The 16522-nt window shown below is 37.2% G+C and overlaps 1 protein-coding gene across 1 annotated transcript in view; it reads right to left on the bottom strand.

The window, feature by feature from the left end:
- The window catches only part of TMEM156 (transmembrane protein 156), a 22663-nt gene extending 8630 nt beyond the window's left edge, over window positions 1–14033 (bottom strand). The window contains 5 exon segments of the mRNA XM_009280174.1: window positions 2895–2996; window positions 6172–6279; window positions 8556–8816; window positions 10372–10653; window positions 13828–14033. Coding sequence (XP_009278449.1) covers window positions 2895–2996; window positions 6172–6279; window positions 8556–8816; window positions 10372–10653; window positions 13828–13927 — 853 coding nt within the window. The 5' untranslated portion in view covers window positions 13928–14033.
- Window positions 14034–16522: the final 2489 nt, after the last annotated feature.

Genomic DNA, 16522 nt, shown 5'->3' with positions numbered 1-16522 from the left:
GTCTAAAGAAATACAGCTGGCTGGGTTTTTTTTTTTTTTTTTTTTAAATAATGTAGTGTACAGTTTACACACTCTGGCCTGCTCCCAACAAGTAATTCTGTGCCATGTCCCCAGGCTTATTTTTTTTTTGGATACAGCTGTATGAGAATAGCTATACTAAATCAGTTACTAGTAGTGGAAAAGGTGGTTTAGGGAAAGTGGGCTAAGGGAAAGATGTAAGAGCAGAGTAAGTATAGCTGCCTTCCCTTTCTCTGGAACTGAGGCTGATTTAAGCAGTAAACTGTGTTCAGCAGTTTCTATCCGAGTTCTTTTAAAACACTGTGGGGAATACTGTCTAGTCCTTCTAATTGCTATTATTAATTAAGTTGTTCCAAAACCTCTTGTACTGCCTCTTCAATTTGAGAAAGCTCCTCAAAGAAATTCTTGCAATAAAAGTCTCTTATGTGGGAATCTCCCTAAGATTCTCTGTCATGAACACAAAGCAAGGAACTGACTTTTCTTCTATGGATTATTTTCCAGGTGCTACTACTATCAAGTCCTATTTGATATGAAAATGCTCTGCGTCTGGAAATACAGATCAGCCACTTAAAGAATACTTACTTCTTGTACTGAAGAAGCAGCACCCTGTACTCTTTCCCTTCTCTTGTGGCTGCATTTAAGGGCAAATGTGTTTTGTCAATTCATACCGTTCAAGGGACTGTTTTACATAAATGCAATGGTAGATCCAAAGTCTACAAAACAGCTCTGTACAGCCCACGCTCCAGTGCATACTTTTTTGGCTTAACAGCACAGACAAGGTTTAGTCAACATTTATGACCAGAATGCTTTAAAGCTCCCCTATCCTCACTATATATGCTTAAGCCTTTGTAGTACCATGAATTTGGAAGGCTGTAATTTTAATCCTATCCTAGAGAACATACTATACATTTTCCCCCCTTTCCTCTGGCCACCAGACTTGATGGCAACGATTCATGGACATAGAGCCACTAACAGTTTCACAAAACTAGCATCCCTGCTGTAAATTATCTTTTTGTAGGACCACAGTGATATTAAGACAGTAATTTCCTGAGTCTACCTAGGAAATCATTCTCATTCTCAAAGTATAGGTTTCCTTCTTTTTCTTCCCTTATCCTTTCTGAACTTTGAATAACCTTTTAGTAGTACCTATACATCTTTTCATCTAGATGAGATACTGTCACATCCTCTCAGATATATAGCTATTTAGTCTCACTATACTGTTTCCAGGGTGGTTGTATTGTCTTCAGTGGATCTCAATGTTTTGTTTCAAGATTCCAAGCTATGCACTAATGATAGTGAAAATATTATCAAGGGCTGTCGAAGAAGTCATCTATAGGTATTTATAATCCATTATCACAGTAGCAAATCTTAAACTTAGCAACTGCGGAAAAAATAAACTCTTCTCATATGGTCTTGATTCCACTTTAAAATAAATTGATATAAATCAGGAAATTGACTGGATTGACTGGAATTATGATGTGTGAAACCAAGGAATTTCATATTAAAATAAAACCCATTATAGCAGTTCACACAACTAAGCATCTTTCTGGGTTAAGTGGACAGATTGAAGTGGGAGGAACATAGAAGTAAGAATGACAGACCAATATGGGGTTCCTATTCTCATCAGTAAAAGCTAGTAAAACTAGATTTGAATTTCCATAAACCTCCATTATCAAAAATACCTTTGGATATACAACATTAAAAGTGCCAATGTGAACGTGCTGATAAAACAGGTGTGGTATTAGTGAAGTTATTCAAGACAAAAGATATCAGAAAGATAATTCCTTTCCTGCGGGACGAAAATAATGAGCTCATAAATACATCTTAGACGTAGCCAGTGCTTTAAAAGCAAGGAGCATAAATTGTACTCCCAGAAGAGTTCAGACAGACAGGGAGCTATTCACTCTTTCCGAGGTAAAATTGAAATGCCGTGAGTTACTGAGTTGTAGAGAGAAATTATTGAGTCTCCTCGTAGTCCTGAAGAACCAACAAAACAAACAGGGAGGTACCCAAGCCTAGCCAAATTTAAAACAATTTTTTTCATTTGCTGGCTTTGTAGTTGTTCTTGTTTTGGAGGGAAGTTGATTTGCCATTCAGAGCTATTATTCTATATGTCCATGTCAATCTTTTTAAAGATAGAGCTCCCTTCGCGAAACCAGAATTTATTAAAGCATGTGACTTCCAGCGATATCAGTAACACTCAGAGCTACAGCTGCTAATTTCCCCTCACACAGAGATTTGTTGCCAAATCATAATTTCTGGAACCAAAACTTTGAGTTTAGCTATGCCATTTAATTTATCTGTGCTAAACATACTACACTCTCAGAAGACCACATTTTAATTCCTATCTGACACTAGAAAATTGTACTTTGTGGGAAATTTTCCCTAGAAATAGGCTACAAAGTGCCAGCAGAGTCATTCTCTGAGTCCTGCTACAGCCATCCATTCCATCCTTTGGTAGCAGATTTTGTCAAGAGTCTTAAACACATAGAGCATACATACACGTGTACACGTCTGGATACTTTTCATACACACACAAAGCACTCTGCTGCCAAACCTCAAATGTGGCACACAACATGATCAAAAATTAAAAGGAGGTAAAAAACCCAAAGTCATTAATGCAACACATTTGGAAGACTGAGAGAAGCATTCCCACATGATATACATAAGTCTTCTTATCGCTTCATCATCAGAATTATTTATTTATGATATAAAAACATTTCCATAACATCAGCCATATCAAATTTGTGTACGATGAAGGTAACTCTGAAAACAAACCTGAAGCATCCTCTGACAGGAAAGACTTAAAAGGTCTTTCTTGACCTCCTCGTGCCTCAAGATTTGTTAGATTTTTATTTTACTTTTATATTACTTACCAGGAAAAGGATGAATCTTAGTGGCAGATCTGGTTCTTCTTGCATGTCTAGAACGCTTTCTTCTTAGAATAGTAGAAACTGCTGCTACTCTGTGATTACAATCTGTTTTAAACAAAATGCATTATCCTCAACTGTAGGATTACATATGGCACTGATTAGATGGAAAGCTGGTAAACACCTTATTCTTAAACTGTTAAACACCTTCCATGATAACACAGAAAGGTTTTGAAATAAGGTGATGAGGAAATCCTAGGGCCAGATGTTTTATATCTTCCTTAATGAAATTTTCTGGAAATCCCATTCAGGTTTGCCCCTTTCAAATTATTCCTTCCCTCCTCTATACTGTATACCTTGAACAAATTTTGGAAGGTTATCAAAGAAGTACATGTTCCAGTACAGGTTCAGACTCACACTGCTGACAGTGGAATAGCAAGGATGGAGCGTACTGGCATCCTAGGAAGCTGACAGACTCTTTGCAAGTGTGGGGTGTTCATCTTTGGAAGCACAGTTTGAGAGCAAGCTCTACACCACCCAGAGAGAGAAAGAGCTGGGTTGAACACCTCTGACTGTCCTCAGCACCCAGTTCATAAACTCCGCAGTCTTTCCATCCTTCGCCTGCTCTCTTAATACTGTGCCTTTGTGGGGTTATTGCAGTTGATTGTGCAACTGTTATGGTTAGCCCTGTTCTACAATGACAGCAGTTCAGGGCTCAGCCAGCTTCTGATGACAGGCTTGCTCCAATTCTACATAACAGAATGGATTTTTATCTTTCTCTTTTGAGAACACTAGAAAACTTCATCTTTAAGAAATCCATAAAATTAGCATTATTTAGGTCATGATTTTTTTACGAATAGCCAGCGGAGATCTAATGCGCTGGAGCCCTAAGCATGCACTGTAACAGTTAATGTCAAAGGAAGCTCTGGAAGTGGTCCTAAGACAAGAGTGGAAGGGAAAAGGCAAAAGGACTGATTTCTAATTTAGCTCCTTTGTCATGGATAGGTAGTAACCTCCACCAAGTTTATTTGGAAATTTTATTTTATGCACTCATGGAAATAACTTCATTAATGTTTCAGAGATTCTCAAGGTCTGCCTAGCAGAATGTCTTGGAAGGTCTCGAGGAAATGAATAATTCCGTATTTCTTAACAGCTTTCAGTAGTGCTCACAACTTAAGAGAAAAACTACTAACTGAATTATGACTGTAAAAATTCTTAGCAGCTGTTTTAGGCACATAGTAATATTCTGCTGTGTTCCTTGGGCAGCACTGAAAAAAGCAGTATGTAGACTTGCAATTAAAGGTGGCATCATAATATACACACATAAGGAATTCAACCCTTAAATCTGATTTTTATGTGCTTGTCTTTTTGTCAGTAACATATTGATGTTGTTTTTAATGTTATACATTGTAAATTTAACTAATAAAACCACTATTCCTCTATTAACAGAAATGTATTCTAGAAACAAATCAGTAATTAGAAGCCTCAAAAGGGCATCATTTCCTCCCAGCCCGTGTCCATGGCAATTCTGAAAAACCTGCATTTAATAGAAAACTGATGTTTAAGAATAAAGGCAGTAAAACATTAATCATCACTACTAATACTTCTGCATTAAAAATGGGATGTTATGACTCAAAGCACAGAAAATCATACTCACGACATTTATAGGTAGCTTTGAAATTACAAATAAAAGTCCTTTAAATTAGAGCATTTAATAGCCCACTTATAAAGACCTAATTTACACTTAGTGGGATTTTTATATACATAAAATAGGTTTCTGAATTTGGGCCTAGCAATAAGTAAAAGATCATGTATTTTAACCAAGATAATCTTGTAAGGAGTTTCTCTAATCATTTGGGACAGGGCACAGATTTGCCATTTTAAGCAACTATTTTGCTTATTCATTAAAAATATATGCATAAAATATTTACACTATGCAAAAAAACCACAGAAACATTTCATGTGTGGGCACTCTTCTTCCTTCTGTTCATTTATGATTAAAGCTAAACTCCTATTGCTCTTTCGTTACAAAACTGCCTGTGGCTACAGTAAGAACGATCAGGGAATGGAATGGCTTATCATTTTTTTATTACCCCTGTGACCAAGGTCTCCATTCGGCAGCTCTGGACTACAAGGGGAATGGACATCTGCATGGTAATAGCAACTAAATGCTGGTTCTCTGGAGGCATTCTGCCCACTCGGGGCTGACACTGGCAGAAAGTCTCAGGAAATTGCTGTTAAAAGCGTCTAAGAGCTATTATCTCAGGTAACGGGTTAAGTAACACTTTTTCCACAGTGATGCAAGGGAGCGTGTTCCCTGTACCACCTATCTCTGACTTGGGATGTAAAACAAAGACCAGCAGCTGACAGGCGGTCAATTTTCTGCATTGTTTTTGTGCAGAGGACCTTATCTTGGTTGCTCAAAAGTCTCCTGCTCAGGGTATTCCTACACTTTTATTCTTGCTTTCTTCCTTGTATATTGCTAGAAGAAATACTGTAAATCCTGTTTTCAGCCTGTGAAATCTCAGGTGAATTGCAGAGGAAGAGCCTGTCTTGGCTGGTAAAGGCATTCTGTAGAAACAAGAGTTTCAGTCTCTGAACTAAGGACAAGTTCTTTCATTGCGAAGTTTTAATCACTTGGAATAGTCAATAGTGCTGATTCAGAAATGACAGCACTGCTGTCATTGCTGAAATAACAGCAAAGAGAAGAAATGTTATCTGGGCTTAATTCAGCTCTGGGGTTAAGAAGGCACAGCTTGGTTAACCTGTATGGGATTACACCACCGCTGGATTTAGGTAACCATTTTCAGGACAGACAGCTGAGTGCGTATCTCCTGATATCTATCCTATCATTTTTCTTGACTGTGATCTAGATGAATCATCTTTAGGAAGGAAAGGATATTTCAATCTGCTTATATTGGTCATTGGCATTTCTGCTTAAGACCTTCAACAAGGTTCAACTGTAATTGTTTTATCTACTGGAATGAGTCTGAAACCAGAAGTTCATATCACTAAGGATCACAGGCCACCAAGCATCTGTCAAAAAAAACGTATTTCATTCACCATCAACAAGCTTGGATTTGCATCCACGATTGAGAGGTGAGAGGTGATAGTATCAATCACCTCAGTATTTCAGTCCCTCTATAAGAAGCTTTTACCATATTACAATTAAAATATTGGTGTCTGAACCACATTAATAATCAACAGCTTTGTTATTGTAAATTAATACATTTTTCATTGCATAGAAATTTAAATTCATGCAGATTTACTTTTTGTTACTTACAGTTTTGTTCATTTTCTTGGACTATTTTGTAGATGACAATTGAAATAGTAAACACAAAAACTACTGGAATCATAGTGAGCCAAATGATCTTCGTCATACACATTGGATCTGTCCATAAAATGCAGAAGAGAGAAAATGAAGCAGGAAATCACTGGCAGAAAAAAGCAGAACAATCTATCTTGGTAAGTTTTGGAACATGCCTATCCCCACACATGAAAATTTCAAGCAAAAGAGAAGATTATGCCTTTTTCTTTCAGCCTTCTTTGTTGTTTGAAATTAAGTTTGCTATCTAGAATTTAGCTTCATTTTCACATGTATCTATCTCCCCATGTCTGAAATAGTTATACATAGCTAAGTGAATGAAAACTCTTCCTATTTGTATAAACTGTTACATGCAACTCAGCCAGGAAGAAAATGCTTCAAAGATCAACATTTATATTTAAGATAGAACAAGGGTAATATATATTCCCTCTTTGGATGGAGCACAGAAGGAATTGGTCCACTGTACATCACTGACCTGTACTGGCATTCTCAACCTCCTGGTCTATCTTCATACACAGGAGAAGGTAAGATTCTACACACAGAAATTTTCTTATCAAAAAGTGAGGAAATGCCATCAACAGGACCCCTCTGGGGAGTTCTTTTAACCAAAGCTGCCTTGGGGGAGAATCAGCATGGGACTGGGTGTAGGAGGTAGGCTGCTCTTTCGGACAACAGCTGCTGCAGAAATGCACCCACATTCCGCAGGGAATTAGTTCAGTAACTAGTACAAGCCAGGACTGTATACCACAGAGAAAGGATGTGGGGAACATTCTTCCCTGGTTGTTTGAAAGACCTTCCAAACTTCTTTGGCAGCTGCATGTTAATGCATACCTTAGCATTGTCAAATAACTATTTTAAAAACCAACTATGTTACTATGACTCATATAAAATCAAATTACAGACTATAGCCAAACCACTGTTTTCCTTTCCTTGACTTAGAATAGTATAATTAGACCTACATCAACTTCCCTTGTGTATCTTCTCCACTGGCAAGTCATGAGGTAACTGCCAATAACCCCATGGCTCTTTGAGGTAAGCACAGCTCATCCCTCCTAATTCAGAACTAAAAATATCTTTTATACAGTCATTTAGGCTCCTTTCAAACAGAGTACTCTACCCCATCTTGTAGTGACTTGTAATGACTTGTGTATCAACCTTGCCTAGTCAAAGCCCTGAGCACCTCTCTAGCTTTGTTTTGAAGTAAATAGAAAAAAGATGCGTTGTTAATTTTTATTGTTAATTTGAGATAACTACTTCCCAGGTAAATCACCATTAGCGAAGGGTGGTTAGCTCATAGTTTTGACACAAGTTAGCAGGTACTCCTCTCATAGACTTGTAATGACTTGTGTATCAACCTTGCCTAGTCAAAGCCCTGAGCACCTCTCTAGCTTTGTTTTGAAGTAAATAGAAAAAAGATGCGTTGTTAATTTTTATTGTTAATTTGAGATAACTACTTCCCAGGTAAATCACCATTAGCGAAGGGTGGTTAGCTCATAGTTTTGACACAAGTTAGCAGGTACTCCTCTCATAGCTAGACCTACTTATTTATAAAAAACTAAGCTGCCCTCTCTTCTCTACGATTTTACCTGAACTTATTTAACATAGGTTTAGCCAACTCCAAACCACGGGTTTTTTTCCAGCAAAGGTACAGCATAAAATGCATTTGCCATACAAAACTAAATGAATGTAATAATTCAGCAATTCCCAGATGGCAAGCGTTGCATATAGACGCGCTGGAAGCCCTGACCATGGTCAGGCAATCAGCCAAAAAACTCCTGCAGCACAAACAGTAATTTAAAAAGCTGACATGCTGTCTTCTGGGAAAACTAAGCCTAGTTCAGCTGAAGATCTCTCTTTTAAGTATACTGTAGTAAGGCTGTATAGTAGGATATTGCAGTATGACATTAAGAAAAGTCAAACCTGTCTCCTGATTCTTCTGCCCCTGAAGTTAACAGGAATTTTTTAATTGACCTCCAAGACAACAGGGTTATGCCATTATGGGGGAGGGGAGAGGAAAAAAGTAATTCCAGCTTTTGTCATACATGCAATTTGTGAATCTGTCACTGCTAAGCAAAAAAATGTACGGACACTTACTTTGCTGTGATGCTTCTAGGAAAGAAAAAGCCACAGCTAAACCTGCTTTAAATCACTATAAAAACTGCCAGTTGCCTACTAAAGATGGCCTTTTACTAAGGGGTGATCAAAATTGTATTCTTTTCTTGTGAAATACTTAAATACTTTCAAATGGTTGCTGAAAGCAAAGAACTACCTACTGGAGATTTTTTGCAAGATTCATATTGTTTCTGGTTTGATTTCCATTCTGACTCTCCTTTGTAACTTACATTCCACGTAAGACTTCAGTTGCAGTGAAATATTTATACAGTCATTTTGGTCTTCCATCATTGCCACTAGACAGGAATGATTTAGGTATTCTTCAGCTGCATTTCTTCCTCCGACTATAGAATTGTTGATGTGGATTTCCAGCAGGTAGTAAGTATTATGCTCTACTTCTTCTTTCTCGGAAACCGTAGTGAAATTAAAATATTTATAAAAATAAATAACATCTTTTGTTTTCACTTCAAGTGAGCCTTTTGCTTTTGGAACTAAAAATTAAAACAAAACTGTTACATAACATGTGGTAGACAAAGAGACAACTTTCAGAAAGAACAATAAAGTAAGTTCTCTGTCTCATTTGTAAAAATATACAGTAGGCTTTTACATTATCGACTATGATAAAATGGACAAAAGGATACCATGTAAAGTTATTCTGAACAGATCTGAAGAACATTGATTATCTATACAAAATATATTTCCCCTGCAAATTATAGTCCCTTTTTTGCTTTACTACCAGCTTTAAAGCTTTTCAGTTTTTTGTTGTTTTGTCATCTGTTATCAAAGGTAACAGAGACAAAAATCAGGCTATGAAAAAAATAAAAACCAAGTAAAAGCCATACGATGATAGAGATTTGAAGCGTACATCTAGTCTATCTGCTACCAGTTGCAGAAGGTCCTTGTTTCACTTCGAACCGCACAAGCTGTGAGGCTTGCGCAATGTTAAGAAGAAACATAGGTAGGTGAGACATTGTCAAAAGTGTTAGAGTTGTACAGGTATAACTGACAACAGAGTTTGTCCACATATTTTTTGTTTTGTTATTTTCCATACTTGTTAAGACAGCTATTTTGTAATAAGAAAACGATGCATTTGCAGAAGAACTTAATTTCTTACGTTCAGGACTTGGCCTGTTGCCCCTGTTGCTGACAATGTTAGGAAAGCAAAATTCAGAGGCATCCTCTTTCCCAAAAGTTTCCAGATACTTTGCAAGAGTACATGGCACAGAAGGAATACACTGCTACCGCTCTGAAAAGATGTGGATGTTGCTGAACTCTTCTCTGTATTGCTGTGCCAGCCCTTATTCAGTGCTGCCTTCTATGAAACATGCAAGGCCATTTCTGATACTACACGGTTGTGGATATCATAGACTACAAGCACAAAAATGGTTATTTCTTGTATAGCTGCCATCTGAATAGTTACCATCTTTGATTTAGTTCTTCAGATACTTGCTCACAACCTATCTTCACATAGTATCAGCAATCAACATGTAGAGTTCCGCAATGACATTTAAAAGCAAATTCAGCATGAAAACTGATCAGAAACTACATCTCCTTAAAAATAAATGAAATATTTTAGAAAATTTAGCAAGATTAAAATAATAAATTTGAGGATATAAGAGTGTTCATAAAAGCCAGCTGGCAGAGGTCAAATCTGCAACAAAAGTATTCTAGATGGCTGCTGGATAAGGCACTCTTTTCTCACAGCACCCTCCTTCCAGACCAATACAAAGCCCCCTGAAGATAATGATACACACAACCACCCCCATTCCCCCTCTGATTTTATACAAGATCCTCAAAGAAAAGAAATCAGCATTTTGCTACCGACATGTTTACTGACAGCCAGGAATGAACGCCACTGAGAATCTGGCATAAAACCTGCATTTTCTAGCCATGCAAAGACAAGCTAAAAAACCCCATTGTTCATAGATTTTCAAAGCCCCTAGAGAACCAGCAGCATATTATAATTTTCTTTTAACTACCAAATGAAAACATCTTTTATGTGCAATTAACTACTTCAAAATTAAGTGTTTCTCTTCCCTTACTTACTTTTTTTCGCTACTGACCCTGATCCTTGATGATCAACATTCACATCTCTCTTGAATTCACACTCTGTATATTTAGTATGGGACTGTTGTTCCCTCCTGGAGGACTGGCAAATACATGAAATATTTTGGAAATTGGAATGGTTTACAATGGCCTTCAGTAAAAGAGTCTGGTTTTCTCTTCCTTGTTGCAGTGATCTTTTGCAAGAATTGTTAAAAGTACAAAGTGGAAAAGTGGTGTTATTTGATGAACAGGTATCCACGCATGACACAATTACAGTGTTAACTGTGGAAAAAAAAAAGGAGTACTATATTAGCAAGACAGTCATACAGGACACATGGACAAATACGTGCATGGAAGCATCAAGTAACAGATATTTTAACCACCTTACAATGAAATGCACTTTCTTTCTTGAGGATTATGACAGCATATTGAATGCATCAACAAGTGAGAGAAAGCAAGCAGAGTCTTCCCACAACCTCAGTGCTGGATTTCATTGCTGAATTGTATGAAATCTCTTGTAATACTAACTTAAATTTGTGGTGGTATCTAGTCACATCCCTGTTTCAAAGCTGCTCCAATTTGATTGTACTTGAAAAGAAGATGAAAGCACTCATGTTTGGAGGGGGAACTTAGCCCTGGAACCATGCAGTTGCAACGCACCAGTGCAATTATGTTGTAAAATAGCTATAATCAGAACAAAAACTTTCTTTCCAATGACATGGCAACCATGCAGTGAAAATCCACAGAAACACTGCTAAAACCTCTGGCCACACCCTTCACGTTCTCTTATATTCAGTCAACAAACACGAATCTTAATTGTGACCATTGGTTTTGGTATTCATAGTCAAATTTCAGTATCAAATTACTGTAGCTAGAGTACATTAATGCAGATCTGGCAAGTAGCAAAAACCACATAGAATTAATTATTAATGAGTGTTATTTTAGCTGTCTTCTACATTAAAGTAGGGCTTTATTGTACAAATCGTGCATTTTTCCTTGAGTTAACTTCGAACTATTTTTTCAACGTGAAAAAAAAAAGAAGAATAAAAAACTTCTGGAACCCCAACATGAAATACATATTTATGAATACAAATAACCACTTCCTGGAGTTGATGCAGCACTAACTTATAGTTTTGTAGCTGACCTTCCAATTCCAATAAAAAACATAGCCTTTAATTGCTCCAGTGCTCAGCCACAATCTGACAGATTCAACAGGCCACCTGTGCTCACATCGCAGCAGGCTGACCTGAGAAACGGGCCAGTGAAGGATTTCAGACAGGATACAGAAATAAAATCCAAAATCCAATGCCAAAGTCAATTATCTTCACTTTACTAACACTACATCAGAGTCATAAACTCCTTATAAAACATAATAAATTGAAATGTAAAATACACGTCCTATGCAGGTAAGAAAATAATTCATTTTAATACAAAAAGGAAAAATGTCAGACAAAATTTAGAGCTTGATCTTTCCCTGAGGCAAGTCAAAACATTTTCCTCAAAAAGCTTATGATCTGACCCACACAACCTGGAGTGGAACAGGCTTCTGAGGCCAAATTCTTCCAGCTGAAGGAGGCGTTTTGTGCAGAGCTTCTCTGTGGAGATGAGCCAGGAGCAGAAATTGAATGCTTATTCTGCTCTCATGGCAAGGCGTGTGTGCATCTGGGCAACCACTCTAAAACCACTGCTACAGCTCTCAAGGTCAACTAACGATAACTCCCTACCATACCCCTTTCACCAAGAAATTTGTACGCAGACTTGGGAATCCACTGACCGTGCTGTGACAGCAGTCTACATATAGCACTATGAAGTCCATTTTGGACTTCACACACGGCTAAACAGGCTCCAGAGCTGCCTGTGAGCCATGTTGTAGATATGTAAAAGGCCTGTTACCTGAGTGGAAAAAGTTTGAATGCTGTCCCGTTAGGGAGGGTGCTTACCATCCTCTTGAAAGATCCCTACTGAGAAAGCCATTCAAATTACGATCTAGCATCAGTAAACTTTATTTTCTTCCAACTCACAGGACTATGGACTTTCTAGGGAGGGATATGTATCGTTGAACACTGTAAGTAGGGCTGCAAAAAGACTAGACTTTCCCAGTGGATTACATGGCAGAGAGAGAGCCGTACCCACAAGAGGCTTGCTCCTTACTGCAGGACTGGGGAGCACCCTCCCAAATGTAAACATCACTAGAAATGTGGAAAAGGTTTTGAGAAATCTGAATGCAGACGGCCTGAAGAGTTAATAGGATCACTGAGATGAAACCATGCAAAGTATCTCTAGGAAACTGCTGTATATTCAAAGATCTGTAACCCACGTGCTTAATGTTAGGAAGTTCTGTGATTATGAAATTCCTTTATTAAGCCTCTATTTACAGGGTGTTTCTCCATAGAAAATCCAATTCCATTAAAATGAAATTATTCACTCTTTGATGTTTGATAGTAAGGCTAATGTTTTCTTCTGATAATAGTCATGTCATTGTTTATTTGCATAGTCTGTGCTAGCAAATACTTTGATTACTTCTTCATGGAAGTAAAACATTAATTATTCCAACTTCTTAAACTGACTTATCAATTTTATGATATTCAAAACTTATGACAGCTTACCAAGTTTGTTCGTTTATAAACTATAAAAAACTATAAATTATATTCTAGTTACTGTCATGTTTCTTCTTTGTGGTTAATGAAAATAGAAATGTAAATATAAGTAACCTAATCTGGATATATTTTTATATTAATTTTTTTCCGGAAAATTATTCTTCATAAATCATTTATTTTATGATGCCTGGGAATACACACCTTTTGTCAAAGGGATGCTTCTTATTATAACATTTATCTATTCAAAACTTACTTAGGAATGGATGTGACAAAACTATTTTAATATTAATTTATTTATGGACTTTTAAGAAAGCACTGAATGTGTAACTTCCACACATATATTTTGCATTCATCCTAAATCTAGTATTGACCTTCAGGATCACCAAGATGTATTTGGGATTTATGTTAAAAGATTTGCTTCACTTAGTTACACCTATTCCGCACTACTTTTTGTCAGGTTACCACTGCATATCTCTTTCACAGACAGTATCTCATACCAGATAGCAATTGTACAAAGTTTTATAGGCATTTCAGTATAGAAACTTAAAAAAAGTTATTTTTTAAGACATGAGTACCTGCTATAAAAGAACATACATATTTTAACTCCTCTCTTCATGATGCATGGAAATAGTTACCAAAAATTTTGCAGTGTATGTAAATGAATGACAAACTCCTTTCAAATTACCACACATAACCAACTCTGTTGGTTAAAAATCTAATGAAAAAGATCTATATGCCTTGCAAAGTCCATATGAGTACAGCATCCTAACCATCACTTTTAGGAAAGCACGTGCCAACTTTTCAATTGCAGTCAGACTTTAGAATAAATAAAAGGCTATTTTAAAAGCTCATCACTCACCTTCATGGATTTTGAAAAATTCAGGTAAACATAAAATAAACATGGTAATTATTCCTAGTCCTAATCTGAAGAGTTCTGATTTTCTCAAAAGCAAGCACATGTCACTGAAGCACTCCCATCTAGCATAGTGGTGGTAACTTCCTTCCTGGTTTAGCTTTTAACTTCGTGCAGACTTTATGCAAAATAACGTCTATTCATTTCCTTTTCCTAATATGACTTTTCTTTTTACTTCTCATTACGTTAAGTTGTACAGAGCCAAGTTCTATTCTTACATTGGCATTGATGAGGATGGTTCAAATGAATACGCTGAAGATAAAACTCATGTACCATGATGAAAATAAGAGAAAAATCATGCACAGAAACTGTTTTATTCATTTGCGGTAGTTCTGTTTTAGGAACATCACCCCCTAATGGCCACTTTCATATACCTTCTAAACAGTAAATGAATCATCTTCGTGAGGGAATTTTGTTCTCATTTGGCCAAGAAGATTTTTAAAAAATGAGTCAGACCCTCATTATAAAAATGAGTCAGAACCACATGAGTCAGATATGGAGATTTTATTGTTTTATTTATATACATAAACATTGGGGCTGGGGGAAGATAATTTTATGTAATACAGAATCTTTAAGACTTTAATAGACTGTTAATTTAATCATTACAACTTAAAGTTTCTGATCTGGCAAGTAAATGATGTATCAAGTACAATGAACTGAGTGTGAGATGTTCACACTACCATTGCTGCCGTATTGTTAAAAGGCAACAGATATGTTGCCAATCTGTAGAGCGTCTTCAGTGTGCATGTTACTATCCTATACACCACAAGACGACTGGATAGAGCCATTACTATTCCTATACATTGTAGTCACAATTTTTCAGCTAAACTTTCCAGTTAAGAAAGTGAAGCCTTTCATTCTGACAACCACCATGATATTCCATAAATTCTTCTTACAGATGAGACTGCAAAGAACATTTCTGAAAAGTTCTGAATAAAAGTAGTCTGAATAATGCATATGTAAAAACAATTCGACTCAAATATAGAGTATATACAGTATGAAGGATTTAATTAATTCAGAAAGCTCTCTCCTGATATAGTATTTTTCCCACAACCCATTAAATATTGAGTACTACCAAAATGAAGCAATGCTGTTGAAGTTAAAACAAGAAATGCCCTACAAACCTGAAATGCCCTTCTTGTCATCTAGTTATCTCAGAAGATGAGTAAGTGAGGTGGAAGCAAATACAGTATTCATTCTATAGAAAGACTCTTAATGGAGGTGTAGTGATTATAAATTTGTTAATATGGTATTTTAAACGTAGCACTTTTATGCAACGAAAGCAATTAAACCAAAACAAAATGAACTGATTTTTTTGACAGTATGGTACAACAGAAGTAATAAGGATACAAAAAATCATAGGTATGAATTTAAAAGTAAATTCATAGATCCACTGAGCAATTTATATGTCATCTGTTAGCAAATTAGCTCTACTTTGTGAGAGACTGCATTGCCCCTTAAGTATCTTCCGTATCAGTTATTTATATTTTCCTGTTTTCAAGGTTGCATGGTGTTCACCCATCCTTTCTGCCCAGAAGGAATGGAGAAAATACTGGAAAATAACAGGAGGACTTTGTCAAGTAATAGTATATCTATCCCTTTCTGATACATTCAGACTTTCATCATTGTTGGTAGTGCCCAAGGTCAGAATAGAAATTGCCCTACAGGATCGCACCCAAGTTCAGCCTGATATAATAATAGCCTGTGGAATATGTTGAGTTTCAGATTCTATAGGTTTCCAAGAACTCTGCAGTAAGCAGATGGGGAATATCTATTTTAGGGCTATTGTGATAGCACATTTTAGTTTGGTTTCTGAGTCTAGGAGGCCCACATATGATCTGTCCACACATCCCAGGGACACCATAAGCTTTGGACACTATTACTCTAGCAGTTGTGCATGTGTAAACTAGCTGAATCACGTGCGTGTGTGTGGCCTGACCCGCCAACTGAAGTGAAAAAAACAAGTTTTCCTTCTTGGGGGCATGCTTCCCTCCACCTAGCTAATAATTCTTCCACAGCTGGAACAATTAGTAGCTTTGCAAACCCTATCCTTTGGTCAAATTTAGTTAAAATTGGCTAAATCATTTGAAGTCAGCCGGGATGAGAACTGGCAATACAGATGAAGCACGCAGCCACGTAGGCCACATTTCCCTACATAATTAGGCAAAGCAAGCACTATATACATCATCACTGCATCAAACTTGTACCGCCATGCCTCAGCAATGATCTCACACACCCTTAAATCAGTTTTATCAGTTGGAGGCACATCTGACTGTCACACAGTCTATTAATTTGGAAAATTATTCTACCTTTGGATGGCAGAGGTCACCGGTAAGGTGTTGCATAACAAGGCCAGCAAAGGGTGGAGCGTGTTTGCCCATTAGGCGTCGAGTACAGGCTGCCTCAGCACCACACGGTGCCAGGGTTCTGAGAGGGTAACGGTTGCGTTGTCTGTCGCTGCAGATTTCTTTCACTTAAATGGGGCAGTGGGAAGTTACAGAAATACTTAGCTTTGCGGTTTTAGAAGACAGGCAAGTGTACCCAGGGACAGGATGAGGGCTTTTATAGGGTTAATCAAGAGAAACCCCCAAAAGGGGAAGCTGCCACCCCCGCCGTTTCACCTGCCCCGCCGAGAGGGGGA

Source organism: Aptenodytes forsteri, unplaced genomic scaffold, assembly GCF_000699145.1.
Source record: "Aptenodytes forsteri isolate BGI_AS27 unplaced genomic scaffold, ASM69914v1 Scaffold35, whole genome shotgun sequence".
Lineage (NCBI taxonomy): Eukaryota > Metazoa > Chordata > Aves > Sphenisciformes > Spheniscidae > Aptenodytes > Aptenodytes forsteri.
This window is presented reverse-complemented; position numbering and strand designations above follow the sequence as displayed.